This window comes from Rattus norvegicus, chromosome 18 (assembly GCF_036323735.1).
Source record: "Rattus norvegicus strain BN/NHsdMcwi chromosome 18, GRCr8, whole genome shotgun sequence".
NCBI classification, from domain to species: Eukaryota; Metazoa; Chordata; class Mammalia; order Rodentia; family Muridae; genus Rattus; species Rattus norvegicus.
This window is the reverse complement of record NC_086036.1, coordinates 11,991,791-12,012,463: the sequence shown is the minus strand read 5'-3', so window position 1 is coordinate 12,012,463 and position 20,673 is coordinate 11,991,791. Positions and strand designations below refer to the sequence as shown.

The following is a 20,673-nucleotide window of genomic DNA, read 5'->3' as shown; positions in this document are numbered from 1 at the left end:
TTTAATAGGTGCATGAAACGAAATTTGTATCACCGGTCATTTGGTTTTCATTAAAAATGACTAGAGTATTTTTCCTTCCCTCCTGTGCACTAGACTAAAGTCATGCACAAATTATCTGATCTTTGTCTTTATAAAACCAGTCACTCATAGAATGCTTTACCTCTCTGTCAAGGAAGTTGGACATCGTGCGGACTTCTCCAGTGTACCTGTTCACCATGAACATGGGTGCACCAGCAGGCTCCTGGGAGATGATCTTGTAAGCAATTTTAGAATTCAAGTGATTGTCTTCATCTGCATCCGTGGCACTTAACTTCACCACCAGTGCATCTATAAGTGAGGGTGGAGGCAGAGAATGGTTGGAATTTTACTAGAATCAATCCCTCCAGGCATTGGGTATAAAGAGAGTGGCTGGCCTTTCCTTGACTTTTCCTGACTTCCTTGAGAGTATGTTACTGTAGCTTACATTAACCACATCAGTAGTTACAAAAATAACAGTAGCCAACATATAAAGTTCTTGGCAGTTTATTCTTTCATTCTGCTATTGATAAGTTAGTAGCAAACTGGTAGCCTTTAATATATGAAAAAGCTCAGTATAGTGTCATAAAGCCAATGGAAATAATTTGATCGGATTTGTTTTTACTATGGTCTTGTGAAATTATTTTCTATTGTTTCATTAAGAAGTTGATGACTTAGTTAAATTCAACATTGCAATCATTTTATTGCTAATCTTTTTTGAGACAGGGTATCTCTGTAGAGCACACTGGCCTCTAACTTGCAGGTGTGTCTACTTTTGCCTTGGAGTGCTTGGATCAAAGGCACATGTTATCATCACACCTGGTAAATGTGTATATTACTAATTGTCACTTACAGCAGAATTACTACTGTTTGCACGAGGGATAACTTATCAAAGTAAAAGTTATATAGTTATCAAAATGAGTAATTGATCAGAGAAATATAAAAAGTTCTTAATTATTCATGCAGAGAAAGAACAGTCTCCATGGACCATCCCCACTGGCAACATCCATCTACAGGGTTGATTTTCCAGAATTGGCCAATATTTCATCTCCCAGACCTCAAGTGCAGACCCTACTGCATTGAATCTTGGTGCCATTTAACCAAAAAATGCAGGGGCACCAGGAGTTTGGAGCTTCTGAAGGTGTGTCCTGGTCCTGAGGGTCATTGTGTTGAAGCTGTGCTCACAGGAGGAGGAGGAGGAAGAGGGGGAGGGAGAGGGGAAAGGGAGGAGGAAGGGGAAGGGAGGGGGAGGGGGAGGGGGGAGGAGCAAGAGGAAATAGCACTGAACTAGGTGTGGCTTTCTCCTCTTCCCTCACCTAGGCTGCTGTGAGGAAGGTCAGCAAGAAGGTAAGGCCAGAGTTGCCGCCCCACCCCCACCCCCAACCACCTCTCTCCTGTCCCTTAGACAAAACCTTTCTGCCTTTCTATGCCTTCTTACTCTGTATGTTCCAAACATATGTGTTTTTCTGTCTTTCTTTTCAATTTTTCTATTATTGCCTCTGGAATGTCTTTCAAGGTATAATGTGAGATGCAGAACTGAAAAGTAAAGGAACATTTGCGGATCAGAGAGAGAGATGGAAGTAGGCCGAGAGGGAGGGGAGAGAGGGGAAGGGAGCAGCAGCAAAGAAGCCTAAGAATAAGAAGGAAAAAGGGAAGACAGAGAAAACAAGGGAGGTACTAGGCTTGGAATTAAGCAGGATGGAAAGAAATGGGAGAAAAAGCAGGGGGATGGGGGAGAGAGAGAGAGAGAGAGAGAGAGAGAGAGAGAGAGAGAGAGACAGAGAGACAGACTGAGAGTTAGAGAGACTAAGAGGCAGAGAGACTGAGAGGCAGAGAGAGAGGGAGAGGCAGAGAAAGAGAGACACAGAGGCAGGCACACACACACACACACACACACACACACACACACACACACACAGAGCCATAGAGAGAGACAGACACAAAAATAGAGAGACAGAGAGAGACACAGAAAGAGATAGAGAGAGAGGAAGAGAGAACAGAGTTTTTCTTGCTGCCTGAAGACATGATTGCTTGCATCGGTTGCTCTGATGGAGAGAATGCCTCCTGCACTGCTATTCTCTCCTATGGTTCAGCTATGTCCTTTAGAGCCATAGTTCAGAATGGAGTCTTGTGGTTTTTGGTTTTCTCTGTTTATTTCTTCAGAGTAAGTCAATCTACCCATTTCTGAGAATGATACTGAATACTGGCTCACCTGCATGTGTAAGAATCATCCATGAACTAGGAGTCCATCTAGCATTTTAATTACTGTATTTTTTTATTTCTAAACATCAGAATGTTTGGGGTTTATTCAAAATGGAGTTGGGCTTTTTCTGGTAGTTGAGTAAGTCGGCAGATCAGTCTTCCCAGGCTTTTGAGGAGGAAGTGAACAGACAGGGCAGTAAAGGGGCGGTGCACACTCACTTGCATCACTGTTTTCTTCAATGTTGGCTGTGTACACGTTCTGAGTGAAGACTGGAGGGTTGTCATTTACATCCATGACTTTCACTCTGAGCTCCAGCGGTCTCTCCAGGTCTTCTCCTCTCGAGTTGAGAGCTCGGCAATGGATCTGTGCAAATTCAGAGCAAAGCTGTCTTTCTCCACTTAATTAACAACACGCTTGAAAACGTATGATGAGACATTCCAAGAAATAATATTTCTCAGAATATGAAATACAATTCAGATTATATGCAGCCTAGCTATTGAAGTATCATTGGAACTTGTTCACAAATCGGCGTAGTACATGGGACACCAACTTGTCTCCTTCAGACTTTTTATTCTTTCTAGCCCTTCAATTCCTTCAATCTACTATTTTATTTTTAATCCACAGACTTGATACATTTCTTTCTTTTCTTTTTCAAGAGGAAACATTTTAAAAAATTGATCAAAATCCATGGCCAGGACTTACCAGGAACAGTGGGGTTATCTCTCTGTCCACTACTGAGGTAATGTTGATTTCTCCAGTCCGAGGGTTGATGGTGAACACTCCATAAGGCGGCCGATCAATCCCCGCTCCAGAGATTCGATAAGTGATCCTCTGGCTCACTTCACAGTCTGATCTAATCTATAAGAGACGTGGCTAGGATTGGGGTCTAGTGTCGGTACAGTGTAGGTTACATGGAACACCACAACTGAGCCTCTCCAAGCTTCAAACTGTGGTGGGCAAAATGACATTAGCTCATAGGGGTGTGTGTGTGTGTGTGTGTGTGTGTGTGTGTGTGTGTGTGTGTGTCTTTATGAATGCAGGTGCCCTTGGAGGTTATAGGTGTCAGACCCTCCTGGAACTGGAATTAGAGACAAGTGCAAGCCACCTGAAATGTTGAGAATGGAATTTAAGTTCTGCACAGTATGTGTTATTACTCAGAGCCATCTCTGCAGCCTGCCTCCCTTGGCTTTTATATTTGAAACAACCTAGGTGAGCCTCAACCTTGCTGAAGATGACCATACATTCTGATTCTTTGCCCCTTTTCTCCCTCCAGAGCTGGAACCAGAGGCAGGAAACAATATGTCTGGTTTCATGTAGTTCTAGGGGCAGAACCCAACAATGTATGCATGGTAGGCATGCACTCTACCAACTGGTCTACATCCTGGTGTCTTTTTAGAAGTTTTTTAAAAAGAAAATTGGTTTATATTAGTATTACTTTTTGTGGAAACTTATAATGATATGCAAGTGAACATGAGATGAAAAAGTGGTGCTTAGAGACAACAAAAATATCTCTATCAATCTATCTATCTATCTATCTATCTATCTATCTATCTATCTATCTATCATCTATCTATTTATTTGTAAATCTGCCATGTGAATTTTGCTTTAATAGTTTTATTTCCATTGATCACAAATTTAAACCATTAACATTTTGGAATCTTACCTCTATACTGCAGAAGAGAATATCTGTTAAACGTCTAAGATTTGCTGCCTAACCGTTACAATTCAAGGAGGCTGGGAATATATCATTGGTTAGCTCAATTCTAAAGATCTTTTCTACATAGGAGAATACCTAGCAATTCCCCTAAGGCAAATGAAACTGAGTTTGTAGTACAACCTGGATAACAGCTCTATAACTTGTGAAGAGTTCAATGGAAATGGTATCTTAACGCTTTCCTAAAATCTGGATGTCAGTGGGAGGCTGTGTCTCTTTCTTGAATGTAGTGCAAGACTCTTGCGGACGCCTGCTCTGTTTTCATCCTAGAGCTGTAAAGAAGGGCTTTGGTGGACAACCCTCCTTGATTTCAGTGAAGGTCCAGGGTCAAGATGTCCAGAATTAAGTGGCCTCCAACTTTTCATGGCCTGAGTAAGTGCATGTTTTCCTTAGAGTATTTCTTTCTCATTGCTAGCCTTTGCATGTGGACGCCTGCTACAACGCTTGGCTTTCACAGCCAGCGAAATTGCTCCATGTGTAAATGCATTTGTTGCCCAGCCTGACAAACTGAGTTTAAGCCTCAAAACCCACCTGATGGAAGGAGAGACTCCCACAAGTTGTTCTTTGTCATACTCTCTCTCTCTCTCTCTCTCTCTCTCTCTCTCTCTCTCTCTCTCTCTCTCACACACACACACATGTTCTCTCTTTTTTATTATACATTCTCTTTCACATCCCACCCTCACACACAAATGTAATTGAAATTTTCTTTATAAAAACACCCAGTTTCAGGGCTTAGAGATTTGGTTTGCACTTGCCACATCATCTTTACTTTAAACAATTGTTTTGGAGTTGGTCTCCCACTGTCATAGACTTGTGATATGTGCAGGTCATAAAGAGCAGAGCACAGGACACAGCTCCATCCACTCATGCTGGACATCCAAGTCTATCTTTCAGAATAACTTACCACAAATCTTCTGTTGTATCAACCTCCAGCTTGCGATATTTAATAGTGTCCCAGGGCTGGGACTGTGTCTTGGTCAGTCAAGTGCTTGCCTTGTAAGCATGAAGGCCAGTGTTTGATCCCCAGAACCCACATTAAAGAAGTTTGGGCACGGTGGCGTGTGCTTGTGATCCAGGGGCATGGCAAAGTGGAGACAGGTACATCCCTGGGGCTCACCGGTCACCCAGCCTAGCCTAATGGGTGAGCTCCCGATCAGTGAGAACAAGGTGAGAAAACAGCTCTGAGGGACCCATCGAATGGCCTTCACAGACACTTTCACACAGATGCTTGTGCACACACAAGTGCATCTACCTACACACACATGCCACATGCACACACACTGAAAAAATAACATCTGAACAGCCCAGGCCAATGACGGCAAATATTCCAGAGCTTTTTAACTGCAAATGCGTCTGCTGCGAGCTCTGGCTTCTTCCGTCACTCACTCTGGCAATCGGATTCCTCTTGGAGTTGTCCTCGCCCTCCCGACAGGCCGCTGCAAACTTGATCCACTCTCGCTTCTGCCTCCTGACAGTCTGCCAGGTTGTGGTGCCGTTTTCTATGTCTAATTCTTTTACCTAAAGCAAAAACGATTCATGTTTCTCATAGTGTTAGGGGACCGTGTACTTCGACAATTGCTTAGCATTCTAAGATGTGCCCAGAGGTAATGATAAATTGAGGAACAAAATAATTGATTTTCTAATTTATAATTCTGGACAGACAAAACCTCCCTGCCCCCAACTGTGTTGGAATGGTCTCGTGTCTCTAGAAGAGCCCATTTATGCATTTGTAAAATTTGCGTGTTTCTTTAATTTACAGAGTATCACTGGTATCTTTCATTTGTTTTGCTGTAGGTTGGGAAGCTTGTAAGTAGGCTACTAGCATGTTTGAAGAGTAGAAGTTGCTAAGACAAGCTCTGGAGGCATAGGAATCAGGACCCACAGCCCTTCCTGTTGCTATTTCAGTTTGGCTCAGGTTCTGCCTTTTACTTTTGTCAGGATAACTACAGCTTCCAATATTTCAATTTGTAATCTGTGATGTGCTTTGCCATCTAATTATCTTTTCATCTTAAGTAGAGAAGATAGGTGTCACACATTACCTCAACGATAAATTCACTGTTCACTCCTAGGACCACCTGTAATAGAAGACAAAGCATTAGCATACATTCGCACAATTTGAAGGCATCAGAATTACAAAATTATGATTTTCCTATATCATTTTAAGTATATAAACAATTAATAATGTAAAATATAATTAGAATTATAGATACGAAATACAGATCTGTTTTTTTGTTGTTAATAGCCTTTTGAACTTTTCAAGAGTATGAAAAGATAACTCTTGGGCTGAGGATATGGCTCAGTGGATAAAATGCTTTCTGTGGAAGAGTGAGGCCCTGCCCACACTTCCTGTAAAATCTAGGCACTATGGTATATATCTGTAACACTAGCCCTAGGGTGGCAGATCTAGATTCCTGGGACTGTTGGCAAACCAATCTAGACAAAAAGAAAGCTCCAGGTTCAGTGAGAGACTCTAATTCTAACTTGATAAAAATAGGAATTTTAACCTCTGATCTCCATACACGTATGCACACACACACACACACACACACACACACACGAGAAACAGATATAAAACTATTCCATAGCTGCTGAAGTATATAGACATGTTGGGACAGGAAGAACAGAACAAGCAGTTCCTTTGTTTCTTGTACAGAAGAACTTGGCAATCTGAGGGTGCTATGAAGACTTGGGGTGATGGTAAGATGCTACCACAAACTCCAGCTAGAAGACGACCTTAAGAACTGGGAGCACGTCACCTGACATGGACACAGAGCAGATTCTGACAGATGAGAGCGAGTGCAGGGGGAAATAGAGCAAAATGGGTCTTGCAATGGCAAATGAATCCGGAATGGCAACAGCAAATTAGAAATCTGCCAGTGGGTATCGGGTCTACTCTTCTGTCATTGTCTTCTGCATGTGGAATCTCATTAGACATCAATAGTGTCTAAGCCTGTGGAGGAAGATCAGTACTTAATGGTTGCACAGAATGTACTATTTTATAACCATGGTCTTGATTCAAGGCTAAAGTTTTATTAGAAAAACAGATCATTCTGGAAGATATAAGAAAAATCAAACAGAATCTTACTATTCAGAGAGCAAAATTTCTTTGATTTTTTTTTTTTTTGCAAACACTTAAGTCTACATTTGCAGCTGTTTTGATCGGAAGAAACTACGTATGATTTTACAATTTGCTGTTTGTACTTAGTGATTATTGCTGTAAGGTTCCATGCCAGGGAACACTGTAGACATCTTCTTTGGTGGCTGCTTTAGAGATTGCATTAGTAGCCATTTGTTCATTTTGGTCAGTGGGAAATTAGAGTAGGTAAGAACCACATACACCCCACAGTGAGGACTACAAACTAAATTCCCAGCTGGAGGGCCCACCTCGGTAATATTATGTCAATGAGCATGTGAGATCATTACCTAGAAAATTTTGGGGAGATGGCTCTGTGGCTAAATCTCTTTCTTCTCAAGTATGAGAACCCATGCTCAATTCCATGTCAAAACCTACATTACAAGCCAGGTACGGTGGGCTAGTCTTGTAATTCCATGGGTGGTGTCACGGGTAGTAGTGACATGTGGAAACCTTGTTGGGCAACTAGCATAGCTATCTAATGAGTTCCAGACCAACGAGAGATCTTGACTCTTAAAAAGTTGCAGGAATCAAAGGAACAACACCTGGAGTTATCCTCTAATTTTACACACACACACACACACACACACACACACACACACCCTCAAACATAAACAGACACATGTGAACACACACATGTAACCTCGATATACAAATACATACATGTAAACAAGTATGCCTGCTTCATGAACACAGACACATGTGGACCTCCCCAATCCATTGGAAAAACTCTTATCTTTTCCTCAGCATCACGCTCTCTGCTCTGTCTTCTCTCATTCCCACTTTGCGTCATTCTTAGAAGTTGCCCTCCTCCATTCCTGACACCATCTCAGGCCTGACAGAATGGTGGTAGCATCATTGCCTTGCATCCCCACTCACCTTTGGTGAAGTCCAGCAGAGCTGGGAGCTTCAGACCCATAATCAACCGATAGTCTACTTTAACTTGAAAGCAGCGAGAATGAGTCTTAGCTGGGTCCTGCTTGTAAACCCAGGAGAGATTTGCCAGGTAATTTCTGCTTTGCAGCGAGCGAGAACTATCTCTCCTGGCTCCTGCCTGCCTCCAACCTGCGGGACTGACACTGCGTCTATCTCGTGGTGGGACAGCAAGTGAGTGTGGCCCGGTTCTGCTGATTATGATTTTTTATACAACACCCAAAGATGCTTCCAGTCATTTAGTATCAATTTTATCAAATTGTTTTAATTTTGTCTGAATTTTGGTAACATTTTTGTGTCTTGTGCTCTCAATCAGTGTATGTCTGACTGCTTTCGTCACCTTACGGCTGTCCTTTGTGGTTTTTATTTATGAATCTTAGCTATGTTTGAAGGGAAGGATGTGCTCCCTGAGCTCTTCCTGTAGTGACTGAGAGCTAAGATTGGTCATCATAAGGTCAGGGTTGCAAAAGGTAAATTCTCACATCGTATAAATGCTGAAGGCCTAAAATAAAATTTGTATCATTTTAAGGGTGGGCAACTAGAGTTTAAATGCCACTGTTACTTATACTCATTGTCCTCCACTAGAGACACAATAGATAACTAAGTGCTTTTGAGTTGGAATTTGTTTAGTTTCTGTTTTTCCCCAAACTCCAATATCCTGTTTCTCCTGATGAACCAACTGGCTGCATTATAATAATAATAGAAAGCAGTGTGATTGATAGACAATATTCAAATATGGAGATCTAAGTGTAGAGACTAAAAGTTGATCAGAAGTATCTTGCTACGGATGGATGGAGTTTTCCAGAACTCATTTTGGATAAGCCTATTATTAGAATTAAACAAGCATTGCATCCTGCTTTATTTGGCTTTATCCTTTGCCTGTGTGTGCAGTCCCAAGGGTACTCGTTAACATTACTGCGTAGGCAGCATCACTAGAACTTTCTCTTGGCAAGGTCATTAGATTCCCTTCTCATCGCTGAAGACCGACACTAGGCCAGTATCCAGCCCTGTCTCTGGATCTGTTGTACTCTTTATTTTGACACAGCATCCCACTAAGCGGCTTAGGTGGTCTTCTGCTTCTGCCTCTCCTGCCTCGGTTTCCTGGGTAGCTGGGAGTATAGGCTCAGGCCACCAGACCCAGATAATTCTTTAAACTTATTCTGAATTATACAACCTAAATCTGCAAAACAATCCATCCTTGAAATCATCTTAAAGCGACTTCTCAGCTGACGAGTCTTACAGGCTGCCCAGTTTTGTTGGATTGTTCAAAACCACTTTACTTGTAAAGGGTTCTCCACGAGCTTCTGAGTCTTTTGAGTCAGTGCCACCTCACTATCTCCCGGTCTGTTTTCTCAGACAACTTCACACTGCCCTGCTCTGCATCCTTCTGTTTCCTAAGGGTGAGTGGTGTGAAGTTTTTAAAAAGAGGAGTACGTCGACTTGTGGAAAAGGTGTATGTGCATACATGTTCTCCTAACGTATGTGTGTATCTACATGTGCATGAAAGCTGAGGATCTAGAAAACATTTTCTTTAAAAGCATTTTTGCCCTTAGACCATTTGACACGACTGTGCCCTTCATCAAAATGACTGTTCCTATGATTTCACCAAGCCACTGACAAGTCTCTTAGATCAGTATAGCTATACATATACAGCCATCCAATTAGACAAGATGGATGAAGCAAAGAAGTGCAGGCCGACAGGAGCTGGATGTAGATCGCTCCTGAGAGACACAGCCAGAATACAGCAAATACAGAGGCGAATGCCAGCAGCAAACCACTGAACTGAGAATAGGTCCCCCGTTGAAGGAATCAGAGAAAGAACTGGAAGAGCTTGAAGGGGCTCGAGACCCCATATGTACAACAATGCCAAGCAACCAGAGCTTCTAGGGACTAAGCCACTACCTAAAGACATGGACTGACCCTGGACTCTGACCCCATAGGTAGCAATGAATATCCTAGTAAGAGCACCAGTGGAAGGGGAAGCCCTGGGTCCTGCTAAGACTGAACCCCCAGTGAACTAGATTGTTGGGGGGAGGGCAGCAATGGGGGGAGGATGGGGAGGGGAACACCCATAAAGAAGGGGAGGGGGAGGGATTAGGGGGATGTTTGCCTGGAAACTGGGAAAGGGAATAACACTTGAAATGTATATAAGAAATACTCAAGATAAAAAAAAAAAAAAAAAAAAAGAACTGCTGTCCCATAGTGGAGGAATCACACCCTAACCTATAATCTGACCTGGTACAAAGCGCTGTAGTCAGAGACAAATTCCTGGGAGTTAGAGACAGATGAACACATTCTTTCTGTGCTCGTAGGTGACCTTAAATAGTCCCCTAGCTCTTCTTGTTTCAAATCTAAGTAGCTCTCCATCTAGACAGAGTCGAGATGTGGAAAGCACAGGGGTAGCAAATGCTCGGCACATCTGTGAAGAGGAAGGTCTAGGGAAAGGCCTTCTGCATTGGGGAGTGTGGGCGTGGTGTTCCTCTATACGCAAAAGTACTGCTTAATCAAAAGAACTGAAATTTACCACATTAGCCAGATGTGGGGCTTATTTAAAAGAGCTAAGTGCCTCTTCCCAGAGGTCAGCTCAGCTGATGACTGACCAACCTCCAGGGCAGCCCCAATGATCCTTGTGTGTAACCTTCACATCCCTCCTCTCCTACTGACCTTTACAAAGCCAGAGCACCTGCAATGCCAGATCTCCGGGCAGATGTCGTATCTGGACTCCCTGAAAGAGCTCAGCCTGTGGGACTGTGGGACTGAGCCCTGTTACCTCGCCATGCAGGAAAGCATCTGGGGATGGGTGCCTTAGAGAAAACTCTAGAGGACAATGCTCATCAAGCTGTACCAACTACTAGCTGCATGGTTGTCAAGCTGTGAGCTACAGCCACAGGCTTCTGGACGCCTGGAGAAATCCCTTGCCTGGGAAAGTTACCTTTTCAGAGCACACGTGGGCCAGCCATCCTCCTGTGATGTGGCTTGGCTGGAAAGCCTGCCTAGAGACTCCCATGTACAAGGGAACTGGCTGAACCAGTTGTCAGGACGATAGAATACTGGAGACAGAAACTAGAGGCACCTGCTGCCGAAGGAGTAAAATAACTTGGAGAGATGTGGCTTCCGAACTGGGCTTGTTTCTGAGGGCCACAGGCTAAGACCGCTTTCCATCTACCCTTCTTCTCTGGGTGCCCTTATTTTAGAGTTAACTGTATTTATGGAAGGAGATGTTTTAGGTAATGAGACGCTGTCTCCCACATATATGTGCTATTTTGTGAGAACACAGTGAAAAGTAAGGCTAAAGGGGGCAACAAAGAACAAAAACAGATACTGGAATGTGTCAGATACCATAAGAGATGCAGGTCAGGGTTGGAATTGTCCCCCAAGTGAGATAGGAATAAATTTTAGTTCAACCAAAAGAATTTTGGTCTTGAAGAATTGGATTCAGCCTCAGACAGTCTGAATGATAAGTACTAGCTTAATTCACTCTTCTCTCTCTCTCTCTCTCTCTCTCTCTCTCTCTCTCTCTCATTGCAATGCATTTACTTTTCAGATTATCTTGAAATAATATTGTTAGCAGTAAGATGTTTGTTGCTGTAAGGTGACAGAATGAATGGCAAGGTGACCAATGTAAGGTGACCATGGCAGACCACATCCTAGAGACCGGGCTCTTTCTCATCACAGTTTAAGGCTTTCAAGCTCATTGGGAAATCCAGTCCCTGTATAAAAGCTGTGGGTGTATGGGAATTGTGCCAATAGCATGAACTAGGATCCATGTTAGAAACTGAAGCTAGTCATTCACTAAATGAGTTTCATTGACAAAATAAATGACAGGCAATGTTCTTTGCATGCATGCCAAGTTCTGATGTTAAATTTCAAAGGAAGAGTGAAATATACAATATTTCACTTCTATTTTGTTTTAGCAAATATCAGAAATTTCTCTTGGTCCTATGCTTTCTTTCAATATTTTCCCTAGACTACCTGGTGATCTTACATCAGCAGTATATTCTGGACTCATTGCAGTATTAAAATGCATTAGTCCCTTATATTCTGTCTCTTATATTTATATTTAAAGTAATAGCTACTGAATAAGGATTTTTCCACTCTCTCTATGACTTGTCCTTTTGAAGTCAATTTTGAAGTCGTCCAGGACCAACGTATTAATGAGCAGTTCTTCCTCAAATAATGCTCATAAAATTATTGAGTAAAGCAGTTGCCATCTTCCTAGGCTTATGGTAGAGATGCCAAGTTCAAGCCTAATTATACTACTTTTGTTTGTAATTGAAGGCATAACAAGTACTGGCCTTTTCGTTTGTAAGCCATGTAATTTTCTATGTAGAAAGGAAGGGCAAACATTTCTCATGCAAATAATGTTCCAGGGCTTTATGCTGGTCACTCCTGTCTCCCAGCCTATCATCAGAGCTGCAGTGCGTCACAGGGGAATTCCAGCTGCAGCAGCATTGAGAGCAGGGAGGAACATGGCCACAGCCCAGTCAACGGTCCAATTGCATCTCAAAGAGCTTTTCCCTGGATCTTAGGCTTTAGGAAGAAACAGTAAAACTAGGTATTTAGGATGCAGGATGTTCTTAAAGGAAGAGAAGTGTCTTGTAAAAATAAACAGCAGGCAATTGTGGTACAAGACTTTAATCCCTGCACTCAGGAGGTAGAGGCAGGTGGAGCTCTGTGAGTTGGAGGCCATCTTGATCTACAAAACTAGTTCCAGGATAGCCAAGAAACCTACTTTGAAAAACCAAAACCAAACCAGCTAACCAGTCAAACAAGAGCAGCAGCAGCAACAACAACAACAGCAACAACAACAACAACGAACAAAAAATTACCACTACCACCATAAACACAAACAACCAAAGAAGCAAAATAAAAAGTATTTTAGTATAAAAAGCCATGTAATATTTTTTGAGCTGGACTCTGTGTGTGCGCGCGTGTGTGCGTGTGTGTATTCTTCTCTGTTTATCTGTGTTGGTGTTCATGTGTGTGAGCACATAGTATAATCATGTGTTTGGAGGCCAGAGGTCAGAGGTCAACTCTAGGTTTTGTTTCTCACATGTGCCCCCCCATCCCCACCCCCACCAGCCCTGCGTTTGTTGTTTTCTGAGTCTTTCAAGGGGCCTGGAACTCACTGATTCAGATGGGTTGGCCAGCTGGCCACAGTATCCAGAGGATTAGACAGAATTTTTATTCTGCAACTCTATCTCTAGGTAAAGCTTATTGAAAAAAAGATGTGCTAAAGTTAGTGGTTTTAGTATAGTTGTAATACTAGTTATCTGATAGGATATAACAATTATTCTTATGTAAAATTCCCGCCACAAAACACCACAACACTTTGAAGATGAAAATATAAAATTGTCCAGTTGTCTTATAAAATATACATACTATATGCAAGTCTTTAGCCTTTTATACCATCAACACCACCACCACTACCAAAACAGGAAGTCAGATTTAGTTTCATGAGTCTCCCGTTGATGAGGACTCCATAGCCTCTGTGACAGTCATTTGGAAACCAATCATTTAAAGTTTTCTAGGCTTTCGAACAAAGGGAACAATGCATTTTTTCACCCCATCATTGGGTTTCTGAAAGTTTGTTTGCCAATTTTTTAAAGACGAATTGGACCAAAATAATGTTGTTTACTGTGAGGACTAAGTTAATGAGGATAGGTTAGTTCTATTGTGCTTTTAAATTTTAATGCCTATTTTCAACTTAGGGTAAGATAATATCATCTGCTTCATCATCTACATACTTTACTTTCCAAGAGCCAGGGTGTTTGATGGGAATGTTTACATGTCACTTGTAGAATGCTTGGTCAACATGTGTCAGTCAAAATTCTTATCTGATCAGTGACTGCTTTTTATAATCTTATTAACTCCATAAAAATAGGTCTCATTTGCCTAATAACTGTCCAGTCTCTGGTGATTCCTGCCTAATAAAATTTATTCACCCTACAGCATTGCCCACCTCTTTCGATTCTCCAGGCAAATTTGTGAAAACCAAATTCCATAGCCAGGCATGAACTTCTATTGGATAAGCTGTTAGTGGTAGTAATTAGAGGAGTCCAGAGTTTCTATTGGTGGAAGCATCTTAGTGACATCATGTCTAAGTGCACAGTCTCCACGGGGCACAGTAAAGCCCTGGAAGAACAGATTGCTCTCCCAAAGCTACACAGCCTCTTTGAAGGGAACCATGACTCAAACTTGGGACAGCCGAGTATCGGTGAATGTCAATTGTTCCTCACCCAGTTTATGGCAGAAGAACATGATGAGTATCCACAGGAGAGAGATAGCAAGGCACCTTGTGATGGAATGAAACGCCCCCATGAAACCTCCAGGTTTGAGTACTTTTGATTGGCTGTCTCTCAAAACCTTGTCCTAAGTACTTCTTGTGGTTGAGAACTAGCCGACACAAAATCAGTAACCCTGAGAAGTTGCCACGCCCTCATGAGAGTAAGTTGACATGATGTCATAGACAGGCTTTGATTTAGTTAATGGGAAAAGGGATGGAGTTCAATGGCGGCAGACTAAAGTAGGAAGAACATGCATTTTCACACACTATCATGTACATTCTCCTCAATCTTTTTGTCTTGAGGTATGCTGCACATCTTCACTCCCCATTTGCAGACATTACAACGGAAGCTTTGCAAATGTTTAAGAGCATACATCTTTCACAGTTACCATCCAAACCCAGCACAAAAAACTTCAGTTTCAGTGAGAATTGAAGAAGAATTCAGCATCAGTGACCATTAACATTACCATGGGAAAATAGATTAGCACTACCCAAGGGAGATCCTGAGAACCTGAATTATGATTCTCATTCCAGATCAAAGAAATGAACTCTTCAATTACACAATTTTATTGTTAAGCATGCCTGTGAAGAAAGCCATAGCCAGATCGAGTGCCTATACATTGTGTCTAAACTCTTGAGAAGTATAGTTTTCCATGCCTACCCTAAAGGTGTACCAGGGAAAGCATGAAAACAGCCACAAAAGCATAGTAAGAGGAGCATATTGTCAGTTGACTCTAGCTATGAAGTACCCAGTAGCTTCTGGAATTTTCTTTCAGCCCCCTTATATTAAACAATTCTTTTATTTTTTCAAACTGGCCATTGCAATAAGGCAGTGCACTGATACCTGGCATTTTCTAAACTCTTTTAAAGAATTGTTTTAATAATCTGTCCTCTAAATGGAGAATGGAATGTTCTTCCACTGTTCCCATGTTCCATTTCAAGCTTGGGCTCTGTGCCCTTGGGCAGTGTTGGTACCTGTGCCACACTTGCAGTCCATTACAAAGCTCTGGAATGATCTTACTGTGCCAACTGGCCAGGGCTGCACCCCCATCCTCCCAGCCCTGCCTGACTACCATGCCTGGCTGATAGAACTGCTAAGAACAATGTTCTGATAAACCAGGATAATGCCCCTTGCCTGAGTTAGCAAAGGTGTCAGTTTGCAAGTTTCTGTTAGCGCACATAGGTGGACATTTCTCAGAGACGGGTAGACAACCAGGTATTTGATTTTCTTTGAAAAAGGGATGCCTTCCTCCCCTTATCATTATCTTATTTGGAAGATGCTCTTTGACTTCTATGCTCTGTCATTTGATCATCAGTTGGCTTAAATTTGATCCAGTCCAAACCGTTTTAATTGTTTCTTCAAGCAAAATTTTCTAATTGGAAATGGTTTGATTCCTTGTCTATGCTGAGCTTGGCTTTCCCTACAGACGTAGGATTAGAAGTAGTTGTCACCTTTCTTCCAAGAATATGAGACGCTGGCTATGTTCACAGCGGGGCCACTGCAGAGTGGGACAGAAATAATTCTATAGCCAAGGCACAAGTGTTTACTTTAAATAAACAGATCATTTAAATGTTCCCTTCCTGGCCTTTAGGGATGCTTTTTTAATGAGACTTAAATATTTCATAAAAAGTTGCAACATAATTTTGACAAAGTTGACAGTCCTCTTCTTTGTACGACACTCATAGGGGATTAACCATTTATCAGAGGGTAGTAGCTGTTTATCAGAATTGGGCTTGATCAATTTCTGCCCCCTTCAGATTTCAAGCCCTCTGAAATTTTCATAACAACCTGTCTAATTTAAGTATAAATAAAAAGAAGTGGAATTATTTTTATGCCCAATCGTGGAGTTTAGAAGTTCCCTAGTAATATGATTTGATGTCATGCTGGATCAATTTAATTCTGCCCATTCTCACTCTCCTTCAACCCATCAAGTCCCTCGTGCCACAGAGAGGTCTTGGGGACCTACAGAGGCTGGGCTCTTTGCCAGATCTTTGCAGAAAGCAGATTAAAATAAGAAAGTCCATATAGAAACCTGAAGGTGGACAGAAAAAACAAGAGCTAGACCCTTTTCTTCCCAGACCTCAATTTTCCACTTACCATAAATAGGATCAGAAGGCAAATATTTCTGAAGAGAAGCCAGTCCATTGCGTAGAGTCTCTCTTGGCTTCGAACCCCAGTGAGAATCAGTTCTAGTCCTGGTCTTCCAGATCCCAAATTAGTCTTCGCAGCAGGATGTGCTAGGAGATGTTCTGTCAGGAGGGCATGGATGATAACTGTGGTGCTCCCTGGGCACAGGGATGAAGATATTCTATAATGACTCTGTTTCTCCACCCCAAACTCCTGGGCTGGTCTGGAAGGCTGGCATTGTTTGGGCTCTGGGTAAGAACTTAGACACACCTTGATTCTTATTGCAATGAAACCCTTTGTTGGACACCAAAGAAAAATCTTATAGAGTGAGGGCAAGATTTACAGGGAAGATACCCAATGAATAATAAATTACTCACAACATGAAAAATAATTAAAACGCTAGGGCCTATCATCATGGTGAATAAAATTAGAAGGCTCCTTCTGACTGCCAACATTGTAAAAGCAAAATTACATAGACCAACAACACACACACACACACACACACACACACACACACACACACACACACACACATGTCCACTACCCAACCAGCTTCAAGTGATGGAACCTTTAGCACAGGACATCTTAAAAAGGCACCAGACCCAACACTGACAGGAAAAATGAGTGCTAGAAGTCTCTTCATTTTTGTGATTTCTGCTTTCTGCTTAAGAAGTCCTGTGGTTGAAAGGCCATCTCAACTTTAAAGATTTCCTGGAATAGGCATTTAAGTTGAAGAGCATCTGATTTAACCAGGACTGGTGTGTTCCTTTCCAAAACCAAACCTCTAGGATACAATGGAACTTAGTTATTTTTACTGCTCATGGAATTTGTATGAGAAATTGATGACAATTTCAAGCCAAGTAATTGAGTAAATCACGCAAATGAAGGGTGTGTTTTAAATCTCCACACATATCTATTAAGAAGCTGAACATAGAAATTAGATTACTTTGAGAAAACAAGAACCAAAATAGTATCTAGATAATTTTGATAGTCATTTTTGTCTTCTAATTTTTTTCGTCTTTGTGAAAGCACACCTTGAGTGGAGTGTAGAGTTTCTAATGGGGGAAGTGCAGTTTGGCAGTCAGACCCACACATAGAAAGAAATGTAATTAAATGTTCTCTAATTGCTAATCCACCCCGACTAGAAAATTTCAAAGAGAAATTGCACTTTCTATCCCTTGTCACTGTAATGTAGAGACTAGGCTGACTACACTAATGGAGTATTTCTAAAGGTGCTTGGTCTCTTGAGAAACTTGGCTTAACATTTTCGGAAGCAGAGGGCAGAACATAGGCAATTAGAAGGCTAGTGTGGTATGCTGAAATGAAGAGAAATTAATTATATGTTTAGAACACTCTTAAGAAAGACAGAAGGGAGTTTTGTTCACGTAGTGGGAAAAAATAAATTGTTACAAAGAGACAGTATTTGAAGATACCTATCGGAGTGAAGCTTTAATTTTTAGAGTATCTGTCTAATTTAAAGTTACGTAAAGTGAACAAATGAAACATGTCCAGTATCAGTTTTAAAATGCTTCTTCAGATAGTCCCAAGTTACTTGAAGGGAGGCGCTATGGAAACTAAGCCCCTACAAATGGATTTCCAATCTAAGCACCAACTGCACTGTCTCAATGAACAGTTGGAAGGACAGAAGTCAGCTTGAGATCAGCTCCAGTTTATTTTAGTGTGTTTAATGGCAGAGCAGGCATTTGAGTTGGCCTGGTGTTTGGGGTAGACTGTCTAGAACAGCAAGCAAACAGCACTTTCCGGCAGTTTACTAACCCATGGTTGAGCATGCTATATAGGGCCTTAAATGTAAACACAGAGAAATAATATGTGCCCAAGTAACCATTTAAAGAAATTCTTTTATCATTGTTTTATGTGGAAATTAACTTTTATTTTCATGATTTTGTGTGTGTTATGTGTGTGTATGTGTGTGTGTGTATTTGTGTGGTATATGAGTGTGTGTATAGAATCTTGGAAAATATGACCCCCGTATCTATTATACAAGCTGTTTTTCTTTTATATCTAGACCAGAGCTGTGCCCAATTTTCACTAAGAACACGTACGGCTTGTTACACATCGATGACAATGAACTGTGGATGATTGGGACACAGGAAATGTCTCTTGATTCCCAGGGTGTGGGAAGTCCACATGATGTGGCTAACTGGAGACCCTGTGCAAGCAACAGTGGAAACAATTCTTTTCTACCCACAATGTCAAGCTTTTCATTGGCTCTAACTCCACTGCGGTCCTTTAAAAGTTATTCATTCGCCAACTTACTATGGAATAAGAAAGACAGTGAGAATTTGTGTGTGTTGCATGTGGAATGTCCCTTGGCTATCAATTCAGTGTATGTTTCTAACCTTACAGACATTTTGCCAACACACGCGCAGATGGTTTGTATCTCAGAAATTTATGATGTAAGGCTGCCTCAAATTTGAATCCTAGAAGCACTGGAGAATGTAAAGTGTCTCAAACTAATGGACTTCTACACTTAATATAATATGGCAGGCACACACATACACACACACACACACACACACACACACACACACACACACACATTTACTAGCTAGTTTACCACAGCTCCTGAATATAAAACGTTTTTTGGTCTTTTCATAAAGGGAATATCAGAGGTTGTTGGAGCATATTTAGAAATTTCAGCATTCAGTTATTGTGTTCTGGGGATAGCAAATAAAATTAAATACAGGAGACTTAAATCCTTCAATTATTTCTTATATTAATTAATTGTATGCATGTGCCATGCCACACATGTGGAATGCAGAGGACAACCTGAGGGAATCGGGTCTGCCATTCTACCATGTCAGTCCTAGGATTCTGGTTTTCAAACCCATGTCATCAGGCTTGGTGACCAGCACCTTTGCCTGCTGAACCATCTTGCCAGGCTGTGTATGACTTGATTGCCATGAGAAATCACAGTGGTTCTCACACCAGTCGATGTCACTACGGAAAGTGAGGTGCCAAGAAGAATTTTGAGGTGAGCTCATGGATGCAAACCATGATTCAGCCAGAGCATCAAACAAACAAATGCAACCTCCCCGGAAAACAAAAAATACCCAAAAGAAACCAAACAAACAAGTCTAAGGGAACAGAGAGAAGCCAGCAGCCAAGGGTTGCAGTGAGGGGTTTGTATTTTTGATTTTTTTCAAGGACACCCCAAGGTGATCTAAGCTGCTGTGTCTTGCTAATGTGCATTATGTAAATTTCCATGGCTTAGCTAGCTAATGTGGTAGTCTTAGTTTTGTTTTTTATTCAGGTAATATTGAATTAGGGCAATTCTATTGTTCTGAAAGAACTAAATTAACCAGTGTCTTTGTGCCACGTTGCGTTTCACAGGGGAAAACTGTTATTTATTATTTTTTATTATTGTTGTTTTCTTGTCTGGTAGATGGACATATTTTACATGTTTTCTTTTTCTGAAACACAGGTAAGGTTTTCTGTCTTTACAAATGCAATCCATAGAATGATTACAAAAACAAGCAACAGAAGCAGGTACAAGATCATTTGGTTGTGTTTCTACACTTGTAACTCTTGAGTGTAGTGTTTTCTAAAACCCAATTCTAGTCTATCAGTCTTTTTTTTATTGTTGTTGCTAAGGAGAAATACCAAAGACTAAGTACTATAAGAAGAAAAGAAATTATTATCATTATTAATTAATATTACTTTAGTTTTGGAAACTGAAAAGTACAAGAATGGAAGAACCCATTGGTGTGGCTTCTGATGAGGCTAACGCCATCCCAGGGGTCATGTCATTTAGAAAAATACAAATCAAATAAAAGTCAGAGTCCAGGTTTGCTTATTTTATAATTTGGGAAACTAACCAGATCCCTTAAGAGCCCCAGGAACACTTCCTGAGATCAGATCCAAGTGACAGGCAGTCTTGATGAAGTGTGGCCTTGGCTCTCACCACAGGCAGACAAAAATCAGCTAATCTCTTTCTCCTGGGGACTTCAGGCACTGTAAGAGCAGAGCATTAAATATTAGTGCTTGAGGTTAAGCAGAGGTCTTAGAATCCAATCTCCCTTCTCTCCCTTCCCTGTGACCTTTGTTTCAGTGATAGCTCAGACCTGCCAAAGACAGGCGATCATTCCATCCCCCACTCCAGAGCCAGTAAAGACTTCAAATGCCAGCCAGTTTTCAACATTGCCTGCATGTGTGAGGGTGAAAATTATTGGTGGCTGAATGCTACTGCTTAAAAATGACCATCCCATACGTCGGAACTCACCAAGCTGTTGTTCAGTAG

The 20,673-nt window shown here is 41.5% G+C and overlaps 1 protein-coding gene across 1 annotated transcript in view; it reads right to left on the bottom strand.

Moving 5' to 3' along the window:
* Dsg4 (desmoglein 4) overlaps positions 1–16,562 on the bottom strand; it is a 37,007-nt gene extending 20,445 nt beyond the window's left edge. The window contains 6 exon segments of the mRNA NM_199490.2: positions 161–327; positions 2,437–2,581; positions 2,921–3,076; positions 5,319–5,450; positions 5,972–6,007; positions 16,383–16,562. Of these exon segments, the coding sequence (NP_955784.1) occupies positions 161–327; positions 2,437–2,581; positions 2,921–3,076; positions 5,319–5,450; positions 5,972–6,007; positions 16,383–16,430 (684 nt within the window). The 5' untranslated portion in view covers positions 16,431–16,562.
* Positions 16,563–20,673: the final 4,111 nt, after the last annotated feature.